Source organism: Fusarium falciforme, chromosome 3 (assembly GCF_026873545.1).
Source record: "Fusarium falciforme chromosome 3, complete sequence".
In the NCBI taxonomy this organism is placed as follows: domain Eukaryota; kingdom Fungi; phylum Ascomycota; class Sordariomycetes; order Hypocreales; family Nectriaceae; genus Fusarium; species Fusarium falciforme.
The window spans coordinates 2,001,670-2,026,135 of NC_070546.1; the positions used below are offsets into that span (position 1 = coordinate 2,001,670).

Sequence of the window (24,466 nt, forward strand, 5' to 3'; positions counted from 1 at the left end):
CTGCCCCAAGTCCCAGGAACCAAGCTTTTTGGCTCATGAACAGAAAACGCTTCCAATCTGAGATCCCGGATTCCAGTCGCGGCGGTGGAGACGGCCTCGGGAACAAGAGAGACAAACTCATGCCAGACAGACAGCGACCGCAGCCTGCTACGCCGAACTCGTCATGTCAGCCTGAACCCAAAGAGCGATAGCCCAGGCGGTGCGGGGTCACCGACTCTGCCACCCTCTGGATCCGGTCTCCTCGGCGTTCGCGACGTCATCGGCCAACGAATTGCGTCCGTGGGGACCCTGTTCTCTTGAGAAAGCCAACACCATGTTCCTGCTGCCCCTGTTTCGCCCTTCGGCTTTGCCCTGCAGCGAGAGAACGAGGTTGGGCGACCTTCCGGAGACAAACGAAAGACCATCGGAAAATGATGGCATGCAATTTCCTTTTCTCGCGCATCTCTTTGCTCAAGTCTTTGCGATATCAAGCGCCGATTGCGCCGCGTCGCGAGTCATCACGTCTTATCAAACCCTGCCCTCTGTAGCCAACCTCTTTGGAATCCATGGGTGCACCACCAGACGCTAAGTTCGATAACGCTTTGTCCACCAAGGTCCAGCTGATGCTGTAGCTTGATGCCCTTTTCCGTTTGCCCATCAAGCTCCCTCATCAAGCAGATATCAGGGTGCCATTGAATTGCCGACTGCTGATGTCTGAGATACGCCATCTCGTGATCCTTTGGGCATGTTTCAGCCCATGTTTTCACTGCCAACCTAACCAGCCTACCAGCGTTGCATCCACTGGTTGCTCCGTGTCAGGAGATGCATACATATGCTTCAACCCACGTGCGGTGTGTCGCTTGTCTCGTTTTCTCAACGTATAGTCTCTTGGCTTGAACATACAGCCATCGATCCGACAGTCTCAAACACGTTCAGGGGTCACCGCCTCAATACCCAGTACATCACTCTCGTAAGAGATCTGCAAACAGTCACATTGTCAAGAAACAATCACTTGCTATCTCTGTGCCATGGTCATGGAGTAAATCCTCCCTTCACTTCAGTCACCTTCATAATCGACAAAGTCGAGGGAGACTGAGAGTTGGGAACTGTAAAATTCAATATTCTCGTGGCAGCGCTACAGCACTTGCCTAGCAATATGAGCCGTTTTTTTGTAACTATCCCAAAAATCCCGTTATCAAACACGCAAGTAAATCAATGTCCGCTCCGCTCTGCTGCCCTGTGTCGAAGGTCCTGCCCACTTGAGCTCACCAACGCCCTAGTAATTTCACGAGCACCTCCCTCTTCATGTAGGCTCATACACAGCCATGCAATATCTGTCATTTCCTCAAATGCCTCATCGTCAAACATGATCCCATAAAAACACCGCAGAAGGGTGGGATGCGCTCGTCTGCGTGATACGTCTCCCCCCTCTCTCAAGAGTAAAAAAAAAATGTGGTAAAAGAACTAAAACGCTCTGTCTTCTTCAAGTCATACATTCGTAGAAGAAAGTCATAAGAAGGTCGTAACACATCTTCCCGTGTCAGGTAACTTCGTGTTGTTGTTGAGGCGGTGACCAGCCGTGAGAGAAGGTTAAAGTCGTGTTTCGTATGCTTGAAAGGACAATTCTGGAGGTCGCTGTCGACCAAGATTGAAGGAATCTTGCCAACGCTATCGCTGTGATCAAAACAAATGCAAACAAAAGAAAGGGCGGGCGCCACAATGGGGCCCGTTCATGTCTTGCGACAGCAGTGTTTGTCAGGTGAGGAATCTAGTTGGCCCGGATAACAAGCTTAGACAGGAACTTGTTGGACAGGGAGTCGAAGTCGTATCGGTCAAACTTGGACTCCTTGCGGGTACGGAGATAGGCCTCTGCCATGGGTATTAGTATGCAAGACCAGACCTTGAGAAACAATTGGCAACTTACCGTGTTTAATGACATGCTGTCGCACTTCAGTCATAGCCTCGCAAACGGAGACGTTGTTGTGAAGCAGGTGGCCGTGCTTGCGGGTGTCCCAGTCGGTGAAGGCAGGCAGCTTCTGGGAGATGGCGTGGAAGAGACCCACAATCACACCAACAGGGGTGGTCTCCATGTCGGTGCAGAACTTGTTCACGGCGACGGGGTCGGGGACGCGGTAGTGGCAGTCAAACTGCATCTCCTCCCACACGGCGAGCAGGATGGAAGCAATCATGAAGATGGTAGGCCAGTTCTTCATCTTCTCACCGCTGTAGACACCAGAGTACAGGGCAGAGAGCTCCTCAAGGATGTCCTTCTGGAGCTCACGCCACATGTCGGCAAGGGCGCACTTGATCTGGAAGTTGATCATGACGGGAGCGACGGTGCGGCCGTAGTACTTGGAGTCCTCATCGTCGATCTGTCCGTCCAGGTTAACCTCGGATCCTTGGTTCTCAACCATGGTGATGTGCATAGTGAGGTTGTAGGCAAGGACAAGCTTGAGCGCCTTGCGGATGACAGGCATCTTCTCCTTGACGTAGTAGCGGTGAGCAGTCTTGAGGATCTCGGTGATGAAGGGAGTGCCCTCGAAGTGGTCATCGATGAAGTCCTCAAAGGGGCCATCAATGTGCTTGTCGAGGTACTCGGAGAGAGCATCGAGACGGATACCCTCAGCTCCAACATCAAGCTTCTCAGTGCGGGTCTCAAAGTCAATGGGCTCCTGGTCGGTCAGAGTAGACTCAACCCAGTCAACCGAGAAGCAGCTATCGTCGGCGACAAAGACCTCGCGAACCATGACAGGGAGAGCGAAACCGTAGCCGTGGGTGATCCACATGAGGGTCTCCTTCTGGGCGAAACCCTTGACGTTGTAGACAGAGACGCCACGGTCCATGTGCCTCTCGTAATCGGCCTTCCAGTCCTTCATGAAGTAACCAATATCCTTGATGTCGATGCGAGTGCAAGGAACCTGCCACAGGCGAGCGTGCGAAGGCTGGCAACCGGCACAAGGCTCTCCCTTGTCGCACGTCTTCTTGAGGAACTTGCATCGCAGGCAAGCTCGCAGCTTTCTTATCTCGCTGGCTTGCTTTCGCTGCTCAGGCAAGAGGGGTCCCTTTCTGCGGCCAACCTTCTTCTCAACAGTGCCGTCCTTCTTGCCATTGGAGATGCGACGAACAACGGGCTTGGTGGCCTTGGCAATGGGGCTCTTGCGAGGACCAGAGTTCCTGCGCGTGGTGCTGCTGGGGGGAGAGGTCGATCCGGCGCCGCTGCCAGGGCTGTGACGGCTTGACGAAGGCTCCGACTTGATAGGCGCGGGAGCCACGGGAGCGGGGGCAGGGGCGACGGTGTCGTGGTTGTGGTTGTGACCATCACCAGCGAAGCAGTTACGGTGGTTACCAGCGTCGACATATCCGTCCGACTCGGGGGAGAAGGGAGAGTAGGGGAATGGTGCGATCTCCTCGAAGCTGCCAAAGTCCATGGAATTGGCGCCATCAGAGGAGTCGGAGTTAGTCCTCAGGTGGAGGGTCTGGGAGGGGTTGAAGATGGCGGCGCCCTGAGCGTGAGCCTGCTGGAACTGGTCAAAGTTGGGCTGATTCCAGTCCACCATGGCCCAGCCTTCACCTGAGGACGAAGGAAGGGACAGCACTTCCAAGTAGGTGCCGGTAGGCGAGTTGCTTCCAACACTATCAAGACGGGGCAGACCATCCATCTGCAGAGTGCTCTGGAACTCCTGCCAATTCTCCATTCCGGTGCTCGGCCATTGAACTGCTTGCGTAGGGTCGTCCATGGTAGGCATGGCGCTGAATGTCGACTCAAGTAGGTTGGCCTGCAGAGCGGCCTGGGTCGTCGGGGGAAGGTAGTCGAGGGGGTTGGGCGACTGGAAGCTGGTGGGGAACGGGTTGAAGCTCATGAGGGCGGCATCTTGAATGAACTGGGTCATGTCAGGAGCAGCCAGTTGCTGCTGCTGCTGCTGCTGCTGCTGCTGTTGCTGAAGAGCCCAGTCAGTCAAGGGGTTCGCGGTCGGCTGGAAAGGCGACTGTTGTAGTGGCGAGTGCTGGCTGTGCGGGCTGGCGGACTGGGAAAGAGGCGAAGACTGATGCTCCTCGGGACTGAGCGAGGCATGGCCGTGAGAGTTGTTGGAGGCCATGTCGAGCGGAACGGCCCAGTTGCGAGCGTTGCTGGGCATGATATTGGAGGCGGCCGAAGGACTCGAGTGGGTTGTGGCGGTCGAGTATGACTGGTAGGCAGCGCGATCCCGGTGGTCGTAGGTCAGATCCAGATAGGCATCACCCCCGCCGTTGTTGAAGTCGAAGGACATTCTGGGCAAGAGGCAGAAGGGGAGCGGAGCGGGAGGAGAGGCGGAAGATGCTAGTATTGTAGGAACAGAGCGGACGACACCGCTCTTTCGTGAAGTCCCTGAAGAGGTGAAGGGAGGAGGTTTTGGAGCAGATGGAGAAAGAGAAGACTGCTGGAGACGCTGAAAGGCGGGTTAACCATGGGCTATGCCGCGACTTGGTCTCGCTGCAGTGGGCGGTTGTCGATGGGGGGAAGAAGCGGTGAAGCGTCGTCCAGCCCCAGCCGGGACATGCAGCCAATGGGCGCCGCCAAGCCACCTCAAAGCACCCACCAGGGCGCCCACTCACTAAGCGGCCACTGAGCAGCCGCTGAATAGCCCGCTAAACTCATCCGCTGGAGGACGCACCCGACCCGCTGAAGGGAAGGGACCACACCCCGGAACCCTTCTGCTGCAACCTTCCTGCGCCCCATGTGGAGGCGCTCGACCAATGAGGGTCGAGGGATGGGCGAAGTAATGCACTGTGAGCTCTAGAGCGAGTACAGTGCATAGAGCGCCTGGCGCCCTGTACAACTGTCAGAGCGGTCGCGCTAGAGAGGCCACAACTTGCTGACAGCGGCAAACACGACCACGGTATCCCCAGCACAGTGCGCACAGTCCACCTTCCCGACCACCTCAACAGCCGCGGCCGCCGCCAAACGTCCGAGGGTCGTGATCCAGTCCCCGATCGAGTCCACCTGAGGCCGATTTACTTGACTTGATTCAAGAACTCGGCCTATCGCAGCAAACAAGGTTCTAAACAGGGACCAAACCCAGGGCACATGGGCCAGCCATCGACATCCACCAAAATAGCCCCTTCCCACTTGGTCCTCAATCCCGTCCGTGTCGAAAAGTCACGATATGCAGCGGGGCGCCTCGCCAGCAGATCCGTCGCGGCCATTTATCGATGCAGCTGCATCGAGCGCGGGTAGTTTGCAGATGGCGATGGAGCTCTGTCCCTGACTGGCCCTCATTGAGCGTGCCTCGTTTCTCAGATCCGCCCGAGGCGTCGCCCTGGACCTGCACCCAGATGAGGATATTATCAGATTACCATGGCAAGACAAATTCACACCCTTACGCCATCTTGTTTCTCGAGTCCCCCAGCCTCCGAATTGAGGCCAGCCTCGGCTGCATTGTTCAACTAAGGATTCAGGGCCGGAACTAGCACAGTGCGCTAGGCGCCATAGCTCAGGTCCTCCACTCGCAATACACCCTTTTCAGAGGTCACTAGCTGGGTTGCGCACTGTGTCTCCGCACTGTACCGCGGTCCCCTGGAGGGGCTCACATCCATCCATCAAACTTGGCCGTCAACGCCGTCGTATCCCGCCCACCTCACCTTGCAGCAGCGTATCGTTACAGCACAGGCTGCATTGGCGTGCAACAGTCTTCATCGTGGCGAACCTATACCGGCCTATCTTACCCTGACTGCGGATGCCAAATCTCTTTGGCTTTAATCGGCCTCTTGTCATGCCTGTTCTGGCCTCGGGCTCCTGCACGTCGCGCATCAAACTACTCCACCAATCTACCATCGTGTGTTGCAGTTCTTGGTGATTAGCTCGCCCACGCCGAGTCGCTCCAAGACATGTCCGTCACGGCGCTCCGGTCCGCCACGCAAGTCATCCCCAACTGGTTCGCGGCAGTAAGCCACATGCTGATGGACGCACAACCGTCGCGGGCTGGCCCTCTGGTGTCTTGAGGCTTGGAATGCACCGCAAAGCTGCACGTGTGAGGGTGTGCTCCTTTGTACTTTGTACTCTGGTACCTTGGAGGTGGACAGTTTAAGCAGGAGAATGCGGCCTTGCGACTCCGTCCGATTTGAGTTCAGTTCTCGAGGTCCCTGAAAAACTGAGGCGCGATGGGCCAGGATCGACACGGAGTCTCGGAGCAGGGGAACTCGGCTGTTGTTGTTTCGTGACTCGGGCGGTAAATCGCTCGACAGACCATGGCCAGCCGTCTCCAGAATCAGAGGGACCGGCAGCGACCAGCCTTCGAACCCATGCTCGAGGGGGTTTACTTGCAAAAGGGCAGAGAGACCGACGGTGCACAGTGTTGGCCTGTTCAGACTCCACCAGGGTCGCGCAAACCTTGCTCTGCCGTCGATCCCGCTCTATTTCCCAAGAAGCCCCCATCCATCTGTCTGTCACCTTGGCCGTCTGAGACCTGTGCTCGTGATGCACTGCCAGCGAACACGTCAAAGATGGGTGCAGAGGCACCTCCATCCAAGTACGGCAGCCAATCAGGGGGCTATTCTCTGGCAAAATCTCGTCTCGATTCCTGTTCCGGATCTGCACGATATGTCCGCGCATGTGAGTTAATGCGGTATATCGTTCCTCAGTCTTTGTCCTCTGCAAGCTCGTGGCCTGTCCTTCTCTTCCAGATGGTTGATCCATCACCAGGAGGAGGAGGCATCCGGTCCTCCAGCAGCCTTGACACGAACCTACAGTATGCCCACGGTTCTCCACCATCAAAGTGGCTCTCCTATCGTGAAGCCTGCCAAGTCTGACACGAGGTCGCAACATTCTGACTGAACAAGTACGGTTGACGCAACTCGAAGCTCGCTTGCGCTTGGGTGACCAGGTTCCCCAGGCTTGCATCCTCGCGAGGAACAGAGGCGAGCCCTGGAATCAGAAAGAGCCTGATGGGCTCATACCGCAACCGCCGACAAGGGCATCTCTGCGGCGGGCAGACTGGAGAACCTGGGCCACGATCTCGGAGTATGTCGTGCGCAACAAGTGCCTCTGAGGTGCACATATCGACTGCAGAAAAAGCAGCTGGCGGCACCCACATGCGGCATCGATGACATCTTGAGCGCTGAGGGTGCATCTGTGATATCAAGGAAGCAGGGAATTGCCGGCCACACACAAGAGTATCAGGTCAATGCACTGCATGGTGTCGTGCTCGTCAGCCACGCACCGCGTTGGCCAACCTCTCCCCGGAGTTGTGAAGCAGTGGCCACCTGATGTCTGTGTGTCTTGTCTCTCGAGATAGCAGCACAAGGCTTAGAGACACCACGCACAATCTGGCCTGCGATCCGGCCGGCGGATCGCCCGTTCATGTTGCAACACGAGCCGTGATGGTGATGTCAGCACCTCCCCACGCCGGGAGTGGACAACGATAGTATCATCAGTTGAGAGCATGACCCTTCAGGAACGCCCATGGCTCGTGGCTCGTCCCAAGCTAACCACCCCCTCTTCAGCTGCCCTGTTCCATATCAATCTCTGACCTTCCCCTGATTGCTTGACCGCATCTATGACCAGGGTGCTCCCGCGAGATCCTAGCTGCTTTCCGTGTGCACGTCTCACCTGGTGGTGGCACGCCTTGCACGCCTCCCTCTAGTCCAAGAAGGATCTGCGTCCTTATTCCTCCGAGAATGGAGGATGGGGGATGTGGGATGGGATAGTAGCAGACGGCGCGCGCCTAGGGGATTGAAGCGCTTCATGCGGATGAGCTGCTCCTCTCGAGCGAGCGTCCTCAACAGAATGAATGCCCATCTCCGACCTGCCACAGACTTGGCCCCGAGTCAGGCCAGAGAGGCGTACGCGCGCCAGTAGCCCCTCCAATAGTCCTGGGTTACGTTGGAGACCCTGCAGATCTCCTCATGATAGGCATAGGCAGACCAGGTCTGGCTGCCATGCAGTTGTCGGGTCGAGTCCAAACAAAACAAAGGCGACAGGCAGACAGCCTCGACCCGACGTTGACGGTGCCTCTCGCGCGTCCCCAGCAAAAAATATGGATGTCAGCCGCATCGCAGCTCGATCCACTGTCAGTTGGTGGCCAACCAGCAATTTTCTTCCCATCAGGCCATTTCTGCTGCAGGGGGAATTCGAAGGCTTGGAGATGGCTCCCGGGAACAACCGCCATCTCTTTTGGCGGCCGACGCCGACGAAAGATAGACGCCTCGCTCGTTTGACCTGGCATCGACAACCGAGGAAGAGCCAGAGATAGTCTCGCTCTACGTTTGATTAATCCCTCTCTCTATGATGTGCCGCATTACTGTAGCACGATACTACAGTACATAGTACGTTTGCTATCCAAGTCCGAGCCTCCGACGTCAACTCCACACAGGCTCCGACGAGCATTCCCCACTACAAGCATGGACCGTGTGTCGACATCTCCTTTGGGATCTCTGAGGGATTGCATAGTTGGCAGGTCTAGTCGAGGATTTCGTGGTGTGGACGATTTCGTCGCTCCTCGAGTTGCCAGGGCAAGCAGCTCGTCTATTCTGTCTAGCAACATCCAAGGCAAGTCCAAGCCTGACATACTACAATACAGCACTATACAAAAGTCCAGCTTGAACTGCTTTACTTGGGCATTCATTGAGCCCTTCGGCAGACTCGGACTTAGAAGTCTGGCTCAGGCCGGACAGCTCATGATAGTGAGCGGTGGGATGATTGAAGCAACAGCTGACATCACGACTAACATGCTTCCAACCACGAGTCCAATGTTGTGGGCTACATACAGGTAAGAGAAACGTCAATATGCCAATGTGAGCAAAGTGCCGAGACCATTCGTCGCGTTGAAGCACTTCTCGCGTGTTGACAAGACACGCCTTCTTTATAACACGCCTTCCACGCTTAAGGCATAAACACTCGTTGGTATCAAGACCAGTGATCCAAGACCAACGGCCTCACTGATAGCAGACTGACATGTCACGTTATTTCCAAAAACAAGATCAGGCTCTGGCATTCAGAGACACACGCATCTCGCCACGAGGCACGGCACGCACCGTCCCCATGTCTCAGTGTCACAAGCAAGCAAGATAGACGCTCGCACTTCATGCCCAAGCAGTGGAGTTTTACCTCGTGCTGGTGCAGAGAACAGGTCGCATCGTCAACGGTCCAAAATGGTGTAGATGCGGCCGCCCATGGCTGCTGCTGCTGCTGAAAATCTTCAGATAGGTAAGGTATGATGATGTCAAGCTAGCCACGTCACCAAGCGCTCAACGGCAGATGCATGAGCGTCGAGTCGGCCTGGGTTACATTACATAGGCAGATTGCCAGGATGGGGGGACCGTGTCGGTTGAAATCCCCATGCCAGGATTCTCGGCCGAGTCTGGATCCTCTTACTCTCGAGACCCTCTTTATTCTTGGGCGCTTACTGAGCGAGCTCCTACTTGGTGAAGCGCGGCATCAGATACTTTTTTTTGACGTGTTTGCTTCCATACATACACGCTAACTCTGTGGTGTTGTCCTCACCTGCAGACGTTGGGCTCCGCAGGCAAGAAACGATGCGATTCCGGAGTGATCTTGACTCACCGTCATTGTGACTCTATTGATGAAGGGCAACTTGAGCGAAGTCGGCGAAGGGATTCTCATGGCAAGTTTCAGGGGGCATTTCCAGTTGACGATGGAATATGGTCGTCACTGAGACTGACGACTGCGAGTGTTGTCCATCACTTGTAGGTAGTAAATTTAACAGTTATGTTCTGAGAGCCTGTGTCATTCTCCTCATCAACACTCCCGTCCCTCCGCTTCATCTTGAACAATGCTTGACTCATCTTCCTCGGGAACCTCTTGCTTCCCCTGATCTTGGTCGCACCTCTCCTTCTCTTTACAGAGCACTCGCATTCATGTCATGATCTTTATTCTCTCCTTCTCACTCCTTTGTCTTTTTTATTCTTGCAAAGCAGTCTGCCCCTGACCATAGCTGTCGACCTATCAGTTGGTTTACTGAGAACCTTTTTTCTCTCCAGCTTCTTTCCCCTGGATCTTGATTTTCATGTTAGTGGTGGCCACTCACGTTCCCTTATCGTTGTCAGGCTTCTTCGCATTCACTCTGGAAAGTTACTTTGCAAAGCAAGTGTCCATATATTCACACTCGTCCTTCTTCCACCCGTCCAACTTCTCACTAATCCTGCTGGCAAGATTTAAACGCAGCTTTGTTAGCCTGGTAGTAACTTTAATTACAGATAGAGAACCTCGCCAACTTGTCTGATGCTTCAGTCTTCGCCTGCCCTCCGAAACCTGTCCAGCCAGCCATCTTAGACCACCAGCGCGGTCGATTACAAGTGTATAAGCCGAGGCTGTACCAGGGGTTAAATGATCTGGTATTCAATGTCCTCGACTCGCTCTAGCCTCTGAGTAGCGCTGGGACATCCGCGTGGACCGGTTCGGGTTACCCAGATGTGCGTCTAGAACCCCGTGGCGTCGGCTGTACCACACCTTGTTCACTGCCTTGTTCTGAACAGTCCATGCTTTTAATGAGATAGACGAGTCCAACCAGGGCTTGGACTTCAGAATCCTGGGTCGTTGGGTACGACTGACTGTCCTTGCCTGTGAGACTGATCAAAACGGTATTCAAGGAGGCGTCGAGGCCAAGCCTTATTCATCCACACTCGTCGACTCATGTGATTCGTAGCTTCAACGAGTTTCTCATTTCTTGTTCGAGGTGCATACACAATTGGAAATGCCAACAATATCGAATGCACCGAGCGTAGGGTTTCGTGGTGATGCGGACGTGATGGATATGAGCGACATGGAGGTAGGATCGCGAACTTGAAACATATCGATGTCAGCAATTTTATATTGGTTGCATTCCCAACCAATGAATTACCAACTTCACGCTTCTATGTCCCCGTATCCGCTGTAAGATTGACTAAATAATCGTGACAGGCGACTTCGCGGAATAGGGTAGTATGGCAACCTCTTCTGAGGCCGATGACCAAGACCTAACTTGACGCATTATGTTAGCATAATAATTAAAACGGACTATGTAATCCTCTCTTAGGGTCCAATCACTATGTTCCCTTCGACCAAGATGAAGGGTTGTCAGTATCACCGTGGTATCATCCAAGAGAGTCACCTAAAGGACCTCGGGCTCGTTCGCAGCACACGATAGACTTCAAAGTTGGGTAATTTAGCTTTATTGACTCGCACGAGAGGATATAATGCTGTAAAACATGACAACAAGCTGGCTGAACGCAAAAGAACCATACCGTAAACAACCTAAACCAACAGAGCTGAGAGGTATATAACATGGAAACCAGATATGCAAGTCCACCAGAAAAGCAAATGAAGATGGCCAAATGTCGTCGAAAATTGTCTGCAACAATCAGTAGGAGTGGATATATAACGGTCATAACACAAATCTCATCGCCTCGACGCCATCCCAGGTGGTATTTTGAGGAACACGCGTGGCATACATGTGTCCAGGAGTAGTAGATCAGGGTATCTCAGGGCTTCGGGTCTTGCTCATGGGCAAGGTCCGGCAGAGGAGGAGGAGCAGCAGCTGATGCGGCAGGCATCAGCGGCGCGGTAGAGGGACAGCTACGCTGTCAAGAGTGGTTTGGGCACTGGGACGTAGAGTGGAAGCGCGGCGGCGCCAGATTGTCCGTCCCAGGCATGGTTATCATCATCATCATGGGTCGCCCTTTTTTCACGACAAGCACTGGCCTACGAGACGACGGACACCATAGCATTGGCGTGCGTGCTCCATGAAGCCGTCGGCGGACCACAGACGAGTCAGTATGGCAAGAAGTGGACGGTACGGACCAACACCTGATGGAACGAGTTCTGACAGCGTGCTCTCCGGTAGCGCACCTTGCATGTAATGTCCGTACGTGACGAGGCAGCCCTGGCACAGGTGGCCGTTCTCGACGCCAGAATCAGTCAGGGACGGGAAGCGAATGGAGGCCATGCCGCCAAAATCATCTTCCACGACCTCAGCCTTTCGTGGCAGTCGCGACATATCGCAGGCCGGGGGCTCCAGAGGGGCCTCGTGGAAGTGCCTAAACATGCCGAGGACTCTCGGGGTCATGTTGGCAGCGCGGAACTTGGGCCTCAGCTCGGCCAGCTGCTCGGGGGAGCCGTGGACTTGGAGGGCGAGCTGCTTGGCCTGCTTGACGCTAACCAGGTGCTCAACTTGCTTGTGAGCGAACTGGAATCTCAGACCAAAAGTCCCCGGGATGCTATGCATGAGGGGGATCTGTTCCAGGTCGTTATCTGTGAGAGCAAAGCACTGCTTTGCTAGGGTTGGGGTTGTCATGCGGAAGGCCTGATTCTCGTACAGGCACTCGAAGCAGACTCTCTCGCAGGTGGGCAAGAACAGGAATCCGCCAAAGTAGTGGCACGAGACGCATCTGCTCTGGTGGAGAGCCTGATGAACAAGGGCAGCCGGGTGGTGGCTGACGAGGCGAGTCTTGACCAGGGCTGTGAGGGCCTCGGGGGCATGCTCGATAACATCTCTATAAACGGGAAGATCCTCGACAACGTCCTTGCCCAGAGATGAGGCACGCGAGAGGCGCGAAAGCGACTGAAAGTCGAGGAGATCGAGCACACTGAGCAGAAGCTCCGCTGGGAGGAGATCCAGCTGGCCCAAAGAAGAACCCCGCGGTTGGCCACTGGCACTGAGCGAGGGGCGAGCAGCCTGAGGCAGGCCCCGAATCATGCCCTTGAACTCTGAGGCCTCGGGTCGAATAAGGTGGTGGAAAAGGTTCTGGGGGAGCTCGCTGCACATTGTATGTATATATATATATATATTTTGGGGAGGAGAGTCGATTTTCGGTTCGGTTTTTCTGTCTGTAGGCTTTTCTGTGAAGAGTAGTAAATTATTGAAAGAAAAGGACCGATCACTGCCAGGTTAAGAGTGCGGAAAAATAGTTGTGCTGCTTCATGGCCGAGGTTATAGCCCATGTACTTACTCAGCAAAGCGAACCGCTCAGATTCCAGCATTCTCAAAAAAGCAAACTTGATTCAGCAGCGAGGCGAGACGAGACCAGGGCGAGGGATAAAAAAAAAAAAAAAAAAGGGGATTTCCCCATAGTTGCATGTGAAATGGATCCGAGGCGTGGTGTTTGTTTGACCAGGGACATATTGAGGCTCTGGTTTGGTTCCTTCCTTGATATAAGACGGATGCAGTGAATTAAGCTTTTGGAAGGAAGCACTGACGTTGGACGGCACCTCCTTCCCTTTTTTTCATGATACCCTCTTGCCTTCTATATACATGATTCTTTTTTCTTTTTGCCTTCAAAAAGCGAGAGGGCGCACACACTCTCCCTCACACGCACACACACACACACACACCTCTTCTTCCCATCCATCTCGCGTATGTGTGGTTGTCGTTGCTATGCAGTGCAGGCGCCCACCCCACGGACCGGCAAGGCGATCCGGCCTTCGAGTTCCGGTTCCGCATCCACATCCACCGGAATTCGATTCAGCATATCCGGGGTCAAATCCACCCAATTTTGGTGTTTTTGCTTCTCAGACGTACATATTTGGCTGTCATCGCCATTACAGACATGATGAAGCCTGTTTCAAAGCACCGCACGCTGTCCTCCCCCCTCGTCTGATTGGGACAAACCGATGATGCTATCCGGGGTCGACCACACCAGCCAAGAGGCATTGAACCGGGCTGACCCCAGTCTCATCGACTCCAAGACACGACAGGACACTTGTGAATATCCCTTCCCTTGCGTAACCCCTCACTCTGGGGCCGCATCAAACCGCCCAGACAAGGTGCACACAGACACACACCCCAATTACAGCAGGAATCTAGACGTGGAGGTGGCGTCCACAAGACACCCTCCTCATATTGATCTTCATTGCCCCAATGCCACGACTCTTATGTGCCCATCAAAATGAAGATTCAAGCATTCTATGGAACGCTGGCATCTCTGGGCGGCGCGCGAGAGACGCTGCAATTGGTGATTGCCCTGGTTACACACTCAACAAGCGAGCGAGCTGAGCTGGCCCAACCTAAGCGCCCATCGGGAGATCGTCGCCTCCATCAACCACACGCCGCGTCGTCCGTCTCGTCTGCCGGTCCCTCCTTCGTAAATACGACGACATGTGCCCTACAACAACTCGGCACGACGAGGTTATAATGCTCAATATCCGAGGCACCATTCCTCTGGCTCTCTCGCTCACTTCGCTTCGACTTGCTAAACAAGACAAGCCAGGCAAGAATGTTTTCTTCTCTGATCAATTAATTAATCATTGATCCCTGGATTTGCGCGCTTGCCGCACATGGATCCGTGCCATCCAATGCCATGTTCCATGGATCTCAACCCTCGGACCAAGATTCGCGAGCATGAGCCGAACCGAGATGCCGTTGCGTTGTGGCTTTCATCGCCACCGCCCATCGTCCGACGTGTTGATAATGTCATGTCGTAAGCATTCATCTCCCAGATCTTGTCTGCACCTAGATACGACTCCTGCCGCAGTCTTGAGCGCAGAATAATGTCGCATCTCGGCGATTTCCACATAGCGCCCGCGGAACCCCGTTGATACCGGCAATTGCACCCGGACACTTGCTTCTCAGGCATACAAAAGCCAACCCAACACTTCCTCGGAGTCGAGACACTCAATATATCGGTTGTCCATTCAAGGAGGCGCCTATGCGCTGCCACCTCGGCATCAGATGAGGCTCCGGCTTGCAGGGTTCAGGGTCAGTACACGTAGCGTCCGCTAATGACGCTACTGACGAGCTTGACTCTTGTTTTGCTGGAGAGCCGTCGTGAACCGAACGAAAAGAGATCCATCGTGGGGTCACGGAACTGTATCACCGCTCCAGGTCCCTTCAAGCCCTCTTCCCTGCTCGTCGACCCCAACCTGCCACGTTGGGCCAGCTAACCCACGGGTCAACAAGGTCCGAACTGAAACGACGTAACCTCGGACCATTGTTGCAGCTGTCAGCATATATCCTCCCCAGCCGAGTCGACTCCTTTCTTGCTTTTGCTTGTGAAGAGGATCCAAACCCACTTTTGAGAGCGTGCAGCGGCATCATCACCACGGAGAGTCTTGGCGCTTTACTTCTCCAATTCCAGAATACCCATGACTGGAAGCGGATCCTCGACTCCACTGCCTGAACGCTAGATCCGGAAACCAATCTGAAAGGAGCCAGGGTTGGCAGCTTGAAATCCACATGTTGAGACTGGGTTATCGTGATGCTCGGTGGTTGCTGAACACAGAGCTATCAAGCTCTCCAACAACTCCAAAAACCCTCAAAGGAACGTCACACTATATGTGGAACTCCCGCTGCCATACTAGTGTTTACGGGTCGGTGATAAAAGTGCGGATGGGGACAGGGACCATGTAAGTCGACGACGTCCAGGTCTTGGCATGAGTTGTCATATTTAAGATCCTGCCCAGACGGCCAAGCTTTCTCTCTATTGGGTTTAGGCTTTGGACAACTTGAACAATATGCTCGAAACACCTTCTACGGTCAGCGGAGGAATGCGGGTATGCCCGAGAAGTTCACCGCTCGCGCACGTCAAGTCTCCAACTAGTAGAGCACCCCATTGACTGGACTACGTGGACGGATGAATGAGGCATCGCAACGCTAAACGTGACAGTATGTCTTTTATAGGCTTCAGTTTCATGTGATGTTGGGCTTAGCCTCGCTGTTGTGTGCAAACTGCCTCTTTGCTCCTCATGCCTGACACTCCCTCTGCCTCTATGTTGAACTGGGCGTGAAGCAACTTGACTCAGCAGTACAAGGTCTTCTCTACTTTGTCACACTTTCTGTTTCATCTCAGCGTTATATGATGTGGGCGAAATGGACATCTCGCGGTCCGACCCCGGAACGTTGACCACCGTTGGTCTGAACTTGTTAAGATATCTTGCGATGAAAGGGGTACAGTCCTAAATTTGACACTTGTTTGTCTCCTACGTCACCCTTCAGTTTTCGCCTCAACTAACGGTGTCTCTAAATCGCCATGTCTTTAATTGTGAATTAATGTGCTAATAGTTGTTGATCTCAACGGCATCTATTAAAGAAGCCATCGACCACAATAACAAGGAACACAGTTATCAATACATGACACAATTAAAACCCAACACCTTGGAACACTTTATTCTAGAATATGTTGATGCTGTGACTCCAAGTCGACAGTCATGATATCGAAGTTGGTCACGGCAGGATCATCCTCTTCTTTATGTGTTGAGGAACACTCTCTCGGGCCAAGTACATCATTGAGCCAAGCAACATTTGCAATTAAAGGCAATAGAGAGAGGCCATAAGTAGCCTTTCGCTAGATTGCAGCCATCAACCATCCTCGAGTACCCATCTGGTGTCACTCGAACCCCGTTCTCCCTCAGTCGTGGCCATCATGACCACAGAACCATTGCTGTAGTTCAAGCCGATGTCTCTAGGAGAGATCTGTTCATCAAAAATCCTTTCAGCCTATTTATCCTTAATTCCACATTATACATAGAGATGGCGAGCTCAGCGGTCGCCCTGTTGGAGGTCAGGAGGGGTTTGTGTATGCATATGAAATACAGTGTGTGCTTGTGTCAGCAGTAAACACTTTTTTATAATACATGTATTGAAACTAACACACGTGAGTCATGTTTTCCCCATCTACGGAGATATTGGGATCTGTTCATTGTATAATGTTCTCACCAGAGGTCAAGATACCAATCTAGAGCTGCTCTCATGTTCACCGATATCGCACCCTTGTTGCGCCACCTGCTCAATGATCATATTGAACAGTTCACATAGGCTCAGAATAGATGCTCCAACATAAAACAACTATATATAGCTACAAAATGAAGAAAAACACCATATCAAGTGCCTTGCATGGTTAGAAGGTAATGTGCTATAGGGTAAGTGACAATCTTCGGGCTGCTCAACTTGATGGATTACTTTGAACATAGTTTCCTGAATGGATGAGGTTATTGAAATGGAGTAAAGTAACGAGTGTCGTTGGGTCAGAATTCATGCCTGGGGGTCTGATGCGTGGTATAACATTGCACGAGAGACGCAGGAGCGAGAAAATAGCGAGTTCAGAAGTACAACGCCAGACGCATAACCATCGTTGAAAAGCTCAAATCTAGAGAGAAATTCATAGACATCATAAATATGAGATGGGATAACTAAATATTCAACAAGCATGCTCTCAACTGCCAGGCCACTTCTCCCTCTTCCACGGCCGTGTAAGTGTGATTCATCCTTGTCGAGGCCGAAGCTTCAACATCCACCCCTAAGAGTTTAAGAAAGAGCCAATCATGAGCTAACTAGCGTGGTCTAGTATTCTAAGGTAAACCAGATAACCGTGCAATGTTAGAGTTGTCCGACCTAGCTCCAGGAGCAAGGCTATGAGATGACAGGACTGAGCCAACTCTCATGTGTGAAGCTTTGGCCACGCGTAAACATGAAAGGAAATCTCGAAATGCTTGCCCTAGCTCCCGCAATCATCTAAAACATGATCCAACACATCCATCAACTCATCCATCTTTGTTCTCTGTCCCAAGAGTGATGGAGCTTGGTGATTGGCTCAGAATTGATAACCGAGGAAGAAGCGGAGACGACGGGCTCACACGACGACAATCCACTTGGTTTTGTGGGGGTGAGTAACTACCCTGTCTGCATCGACGCTCTGGTGATCCATGGCTTGGAGAACAATATCAACGAGAAGAGGGGGTGAATCCTCGCCGATGCCGACTTCAAAACAAAGGGAAATCCCACCAGCTGCGTGATGAGATCGAGAGCTCGCCTCACCCGTCCTCGACCACGCGTCATCTTTTCACACGGCAACAGCAACAGCAGCAGCACCACCACCACCACCACCACAAGTGTCAACACAAACAAGACCACCAACATCAAGATGGCAGCCGCAGCCGCAGCAGCAAGTGCGCTGCAGCCTGGGGTTGAGCCCTCTATCCCTGAAATCTTCACCTCGGAGCCCCTCATCCGTGACGACTTATTCACAGAGTCGTCGCGCGTGCAGGACGCAACCGTTGACGAATGTCTGCCCTTCCTCAGGGCCCAGGAACATTCCTCCTGCAACTCCCACGGGCTGCCCCATCTGGACCGTCGCCGCCATGTCAACTTCCTGCATAAGCAGCTTGGAAAGCTGCCGGGAGGCTTCATGTCCGCCGACCCCAGCCGTCCTTGGATCTTCTACTGGTGCCTCGCCGCACTCTCCCTTCTCGGCGAGGATGTCTCGTCGTATCGCCAGAGCCTCGTCGACACGGTCCGCCCCATGCAGAACCCCGACGGCGGCTTCGCTGGCGGCTTCGGCCAGACGTCGCATCTCGCCACCACGTATGCAACCGTCCTGTCGCTGGCCCTAGTCGGCGGCGAGGACAGCTACGACGTTGTCGACCGCCGTGCCATGTGGAGATGGCTATGCTCCCTCAAGCAGCCCGACGGGGGGTTCCAGATGGCCCTTGGCGGCGAGGAGGATGTCAGGTATGCACTGCAGCACTCACTGCCGGCTGTCAAGGCCCGCAGTCCCTCTTCCACCCCCAGCCGTCAAGTTTGGAGATCCTACCCATATCCGATCCCTTTCGTATGTGCTCTATCCTCCTGACTGACCGTGTTGCAGGGGGGCCTACTGCGCGTCCGTCATCATCTCGCTCCTCAACATCCCTCTCGAGCTGTCACAGGACTCGCCAGCACGCTCCGCTGGCCACACTGGTCTGTTCACAGGCCTCGCCGATTATGTACGCCAATGTAGGTGATGCACAAGGCCCAAAAGTCGTTCCCGCTCTCTGATCGCTCACCAATAAGGTCAAACGTACGAGGGCGGCGTGTCGGCAAAGCCGGGCGTTGAAGCACATGGTGCATATGCCTTTTGCGCCCTCGGATGCCTCTCCATCCTCGATTCTCCACATCGAGCCATCCCGCGGTATGTCTCTGTTGTTCCCCCCAGGCCCACGATGGCCTACCCACTGAAGTGGTGACATGGGAGCATTGCATGCTGACCCAGACCTGATCGTCCCCTTCTCCAGCTATCTCGACGTTCCACTGCTTATCTCTTGGCTGTCTTCCCGTCAGTACGCCCCCGAGGGCGGTTTCTCGGGTCGTACCAACAAGCTTGTCGACGGTTGCTACAGCCACTGGGTCGGAGGTTGCTGGCCCCTGATCGAGGCCGCTCTCAACGGGCCCGGAGGGGAGGCGGCGGCCGGTTCTGGCGGCCACCCGCTCCCTGCCGCAAGGGATAGCCTCTTCAGCCGTGACGGCTTGATCCGCTACATCCTCTGCTGCTGCCAGGACCAGTCCAAACGGGGTGGCCTGAGAGACAAACCGAGCAAGTATGGAACTCCCCTCCTGCATCTGATTATTTTCGGTGAGCGCTAAACCCAGCCCAACAAACAGGTACTCGGACGCCTACCATACCTGCTATGTGCTCTCCGGCCTGAGTTCAGCGCAGCACAAGTGGGACCTGGTTGCTGCTCGCACCCACGAGGCAATTGTGGCGGGAGATTCATGGTCTGTGTCACCTTATATGGAAGGTGAACAGATCTTTGACGAGGAGGATCGCGTCGCCACGGTGCACCCCGTCTACGTTATCCCCAAGCACAAGGTGGAAGAGATCCAGAACTACTTTGCATCCAAGCACGGCTTTTGATTGCCAAGTGGTGTCTGTGCCAGCTGGATTTGGTGACGCGGAGGGATCCCTGTCCAAGTCAGGCTGAGAGAGTTTTGGTATGGATTCCATGAGAAACGAGACATGATTGAGTGCAATTACGAGTGGCGGGGCAGTTGATTTCCTTGTTCTCTTTGCCGTGTTGCGATGACCGGTCCTTGTCTTTTTGCCATTCGCAGTATATGGTTAACCATCAATGTCAATATTGTTGATACCAATACATGATCGGATCAACTCTTGGCCGTGCGGGAACTCAGATCTCAGTTGACTCATGGCGACTTGGTTCGGCCAGATCGAGGATTGGTCGTCCCAAGGTGGATGGATGGCTGGTGGCCAAAGCACGACATGGCGTCTGCGTCGTCGAGGTATGACAGACTAGACCGATGCTTATCCATCTTGAATCAGAGATACAGCACAGGCATCCACAACAGGCAGGCAACCGGCTGCATGCATCAGTGAATTTCCGACCGACTCGTAGGCCCCGGCCGCCAGATGAGGAATCCCATCCGCACCTACCTACATGTCGACTCGGCAGCATGGCCAGATGGTTCTCGAGGGGCGGTGGATGTCCGAGAGGGTCGGGAAACGAGGGCAAACACCAATCCATGTAAACCCTCATGGTGTCATAACGTCAACGGGCATGACCAACTGACAGCGCATCGTCTGGAGAAGGCAGGGATCTCGCTCAAGGTTGAGATTGGAAACCAACACTGGTTACCATTTCCTTCGTTCTTCTGGGATGCACATGATCTTGCTGGTAGAGGGAGGCCGGTGATCCCACGCCATACGACCACGACGGTAGCAGTTGCAGGGTCTGCGCATCATCTCGAGGCCAGGGCCGGGCCCATGCTTCTCGGCATCCAAGAGTCCAGGACTGGGCCCTTGGGAGGCCATGGATCCTGTGTGCAGCACTTTGAACTCTGCTCCACCTGTTTTCAGTCACGTTGCTTTTGCCCACTGCGATGTGGACGGGTCTCGATGAGGGCGCATATCATGGCATGAGCATGGGAGATTGACGTCCTCCTTTTACCAGCCTCCCGACCAGGTGCGAGATTTAAAGTGGTTTCTGCGCAAATGTGGGTGGAAGCGTGGCAAGAGAACGCCGTATATCAGGCTCTCTGACGGCGTGCCCTGGGTTTGACTGACCTAACCCACGGCACACACACACAAACACGCAGGCTCATTCCGCAGACCGCCTCGCGTATCAGGCCAGACCTCGGGATTGAGACTCGTACATGTCAATGGCGTCCGGTGGACGAATGTCTCGTTGCCCGGAGGTCAGCCCTCTGAACGGCGGGCCGTATGTGGCCACCGCCGCGCCCCCGCCTCTGCACTGCGGTCTGTGGCCGCATCTTAAGCAACCAGGTCTGGTGCATACCTGCATTGCAGCCAGACTGCCTATGCCCATGCCCATCTCTGTGTACTGAGGTGCGTGTGTGAGAGAAGAAACGTCCATGCAAGAAGCTGGACTCAAAGTACATAGGACAAGGGGGATACTTGGGACGCGGCCCCGATTGTGGCGCACATGGAAGAGATAGAAGCCGAGACACGGCACGGCAGGTTATGGGCGCTTCTCTTCCATGGCCTCTCTGGGTATCGCCGCCTCGGGTCTGGAATTCGGTCAGTTCAAGGGTGAACTCGGTGCTTTCTGATAGTACAACCAGTACAACATCCCAGGCGGCCTTTCTCGCCCCCAAGCACCCACAAATGCAGCGAGTCTTCTTTGCGATTACGTGCATTGTCGTATCCACTCCACCGTGAATTCTGTGGGGACCACAAAAACAGGGTCCTTTTAACGGTCAACAGCAGGCATGGATGCTGAGACAACCCCACGGCCCTGTCTCAAACCCGACCGACGTGCGTTGTTGAATCGAGTGGTTCGTTTCAACATGATTCCATCTTGGCCTGTTAAGTTTCATGTCTCTCGCTATACGTAGCATGTTCCTGAGTGCTGTTCGTGTGTCATCATTGCCTTCCAATGAAGCTGGTTTCGATCCGTACGGAGAATTAACTGGGGGATATCTGAGGAGGGGTTGTAAGAAAGAGATCGCCCGCAAGGGCATAAGCGAGCTGGTCCCTGCCTGTGATCCTCAAAATGATGTTGAAGAGAGCCGAATGCCGGTTAACACTTTTGTCGCAAGGTAGCTGTGGCCATGTCCGGAAACCAAGGCTCTGGAGGCAGCGATCGCTCGTCAATGTTCTTGACCGTTTGTTATTACCCACTCTAACAGAGTTCATATCCTGGTTCCCCGTCAGGCGGGCGTTTCCGCAGGCCTTATCCATGAAAGGTCACCACAACAAGGACCAACACAGACGGTTGCGAAAGATAGGCTGAGGGAGTCGATCTTTGCAGTAGTCATGCTACTAGTTGAATCGAAGGCAGTCTAGAGTGCGTAATCGTTCTGGCCTTGCAGTATCATGTGTCTCTCGAGTTGTCTGCCGTTGCAAGAACATAGCATTTCCAACCAGGCCTCCTTCGTCAGGGAGCCTCGGCAGTCCATCAACTGAGAATAGACAAACTCTGATTGCATATTCGACCGGACCCAGTCATCCAATTCGAGTGTTGCCGTCTGTTGTGGTGGGATTGGCCAGTTTTACCAGCCGTCGATCCGGAAGGCGCTTGACTTGAAGGATACTTAAAAGTACCTGGTGTACGGAACCTCGTCGTCGAGCGGATATGCCAAACCGTCAATTTAGGTGCCCCTCGGAGGCCTGACAAGCAGATGGGAATCGAGCTGACCCATCATGTGCCGTTCCGCTGCCCCTCGTCGTCATTGTCCATCATCATCATCGGCATTTCTGGTTGATGTGCCCCTCATCGCGCCCCTCATCCAAGCTCTCTTGGCAGTACATATGCAGAGACAAAGGCACCGTCGGAAGAAGGAAGAGGCTAACTGATGACAAAAAAGCAATGGGAGACCGTGGGAACCACATCCGTCGCGCCTGGCAGGTGTGCCAAGCCCGCCCCAGGAGTGGCCGCAGGTTGGGCCCTCTCTGGTTTTTCCTTCACGCCGCGAGCGATCTCACGCTGGCCTGGTCTCGCAGTTGTCCAACCTCCAGGGTTGAAACGGCACAGCAAGACCCGCAACATGCTCGCCACGATGCGCGGAAAATTTCTGGATGTCGTTTGGTATTGTTTTTGTTTTTGCTGACCCTTCCGGCTGGATAGCCGCCTCGATTAATTTCGCTTGCGGATATCCTGCACTGGGCGATACGCCCAAGGTAAGTAATGGGGCGAGCAAGGCGCGTAGCACGTCTTTTTTTGTCGCTGGCGGTTATCAGAGTTTCTGCTTCAACTTGTTTTAAGCGACGGGGCCAGAACCCAAACCCAAAACGCTCAGAACACCGACCATCTTGTTCCAATTTGGTGGACAACTTCGTGGGGCGTGGAGGCATGTGTCATGGGATTTCGGTGGTCGTCACGTCAGAGCAAACTAGCGGCCCCAAGGTGGACTTCTGGAAGAGTTCCAATTGTCGAATCGCCGTCCGCCGTTGGAAGCTCGAGCTCCGTCATGGCCTGGGTTGGATGGAACTCCCTTGTCCTCCACAAAGCCCACTCGAACCCACAGAACCCACCAAGCTCTCGACGAGATTCGGCATCCCTGTTGTGAGCAAACGCGCCCAATGGCGGTCTTGCAGCGCTTCTCGGCGAGCCGTCTGTTTAGAGAGTTTCTCAACAGTTAGCTCAGACCTAGTGAACTAAGAAGACTGAAGTGTCACTGGGTAGGGAGCGTAAAGTGGCGGAGAGTACCGCTATGTCTTTGTCCGAGGAGAATCATGGGTTCCGAGCTGGACGATGCCTCTGGCCATCAAGAGAGCCCTTAGGTTTGCGATGGACGACCTCTCCCAGCGTTTGTGCTTGTGGCTGGGTAAATCGGTGATCAAGAGGCAACCACGCGGGATGTTTGTGGTGGTGGTGGCGGTTGTGGTTGTACCGGCCGGCCGATTGACGAGAGAACAAAGGGAGTTGAGGTCAGGAAAGGTACGGTCGGTACCCCGCGTTGACCGGCGCGAGCAAGTACGTCCCGCTACTCGGAGCCGTCTCGAGGTTCCAGTCTTGTTATTGATGTTGTTTTAATTAACATCGACAAGCAAGCATTGCCAACTCATCATTGCATGAAGGTTAGGGGCTGGCCCCAAGGCCTGCCTGCCTCCCGTCTGGACTGCCTGCCCTCCGGCCTTTGGCCCAGCCTACCTAACTAGACAGGCTTACACTGTACAGTACCTGCCCTCTTCCCTTCTTCCCTCACTTTAGTCGTTGTCTCGCGCCTCTTGCGTGGTCCCTCCTGCCATCCGCTTCCCCTCCCCCTCCCTTGCCCATACTGTAGCTAAGGCAAGTACGGAGTTCGGACGCTGCTTCCCCTCCTCAACACAGACTGCCCGTCCGTCCAGTCCATGAATCCTGGCCACATCTCACTGCCATGCCATGCACAGGCCTCTGCCACTTGGCTTACCCCAGTGCACCCAAGCCTTTTTCGCTTCTCACATATGATTCTTCAATCGAGCTGCACTCCCGGGCTGCCAAATCTGCAATGCACACACCCTCTGGCCACACCATCGAGGCTGCATCAGGAAGAGCATCCTCCAGTGTCCAATCAATCATGCTGTTTTCACCGTTTTCTTTCCCTCTCTATGGGGAGGGAGGCATGCCGATGCTCGCCTGCTTCTGCTGCTGCTGCCTCTCTCTGCCTCTGCTGCTGCGTTGCGTTGCTGGGGACAGCCCTAACGGCGGCACCCACACACCCGCGCCGGTGGATGCATGGCACAGGGCATGGTGGGCAGGGATGAGAGGGATCATGGTCGTTGGTCCACTGGCAGAGGGCCAGCCACTGACTGTCCTGTTCATGCACGTCGTCGCGCTGCTTCACCGACCCTTTCCTTGGGGCCCTGGGCT

General features: G+C 54.2%; 2 protein-coding genes and 1 pseudogene across 3 annotated transcripts, besides 1 other annotated feature; 1 reads left to right on the forward strand and 2 right to left on the reverse strand.

The window, feature by feature from the left end:
- Positions 1-1,747: 1,747 nt before the first annotated feature.
- On the reverse strand, positions 1,748-4,406 carry NCS54_00394400 (annotated as a pseudogene). Its single transcript has 2 exons — positions 1,904-4,406; positions 1,748-1,848 (listed from the first exon to the last, which is right to left on the reverse strand).
- Positions 1,748-4,406: a sequence feature.
- Positions 4,407-11,636: 7,230 nt separating this feature from the next.
- Positions 11,637-12,716, reverse strand: NCS54_00394500 (F-box domain-containing protein; the record flags this gene model as incomplete). Its single annotated transcript, XM_053149499.1, has 1 exon — positions 11,637-12,716. The coding sequence occupies one exon, from the start codon at positions 12,714-12,716 to the stop codon at positions 11,637-11,639; it is 1,080 nt and encodes a 359-aa protein (XP_053005474.1).
- Positions 12,717-17,676: 4,960 nt separating this feature from the next.
- On the forward strand, positions 17,677-19,554 carry NCS54_00394600 (Protein farnesyltransferase subunit beta; the record flags this gene model as incomplete). Its single annotated transcript, XM_053149500.1, has 5 exons — positions 17,677-18,392; positions 18,529-18,656; positions 18,714-18,831; positions 18,881-19,237; positions 19,302-19,554. 5 exons carry the CDS (start codon positions 17,677-17,679, stop codon positions 19,552-19,554), a joined length of 1,572 nt encoding a protein of 523 aa, XP_053005475.1.
- Between the last annotated feature and the right edge of the window lie 4,912 nt (positions 19,555-24,466).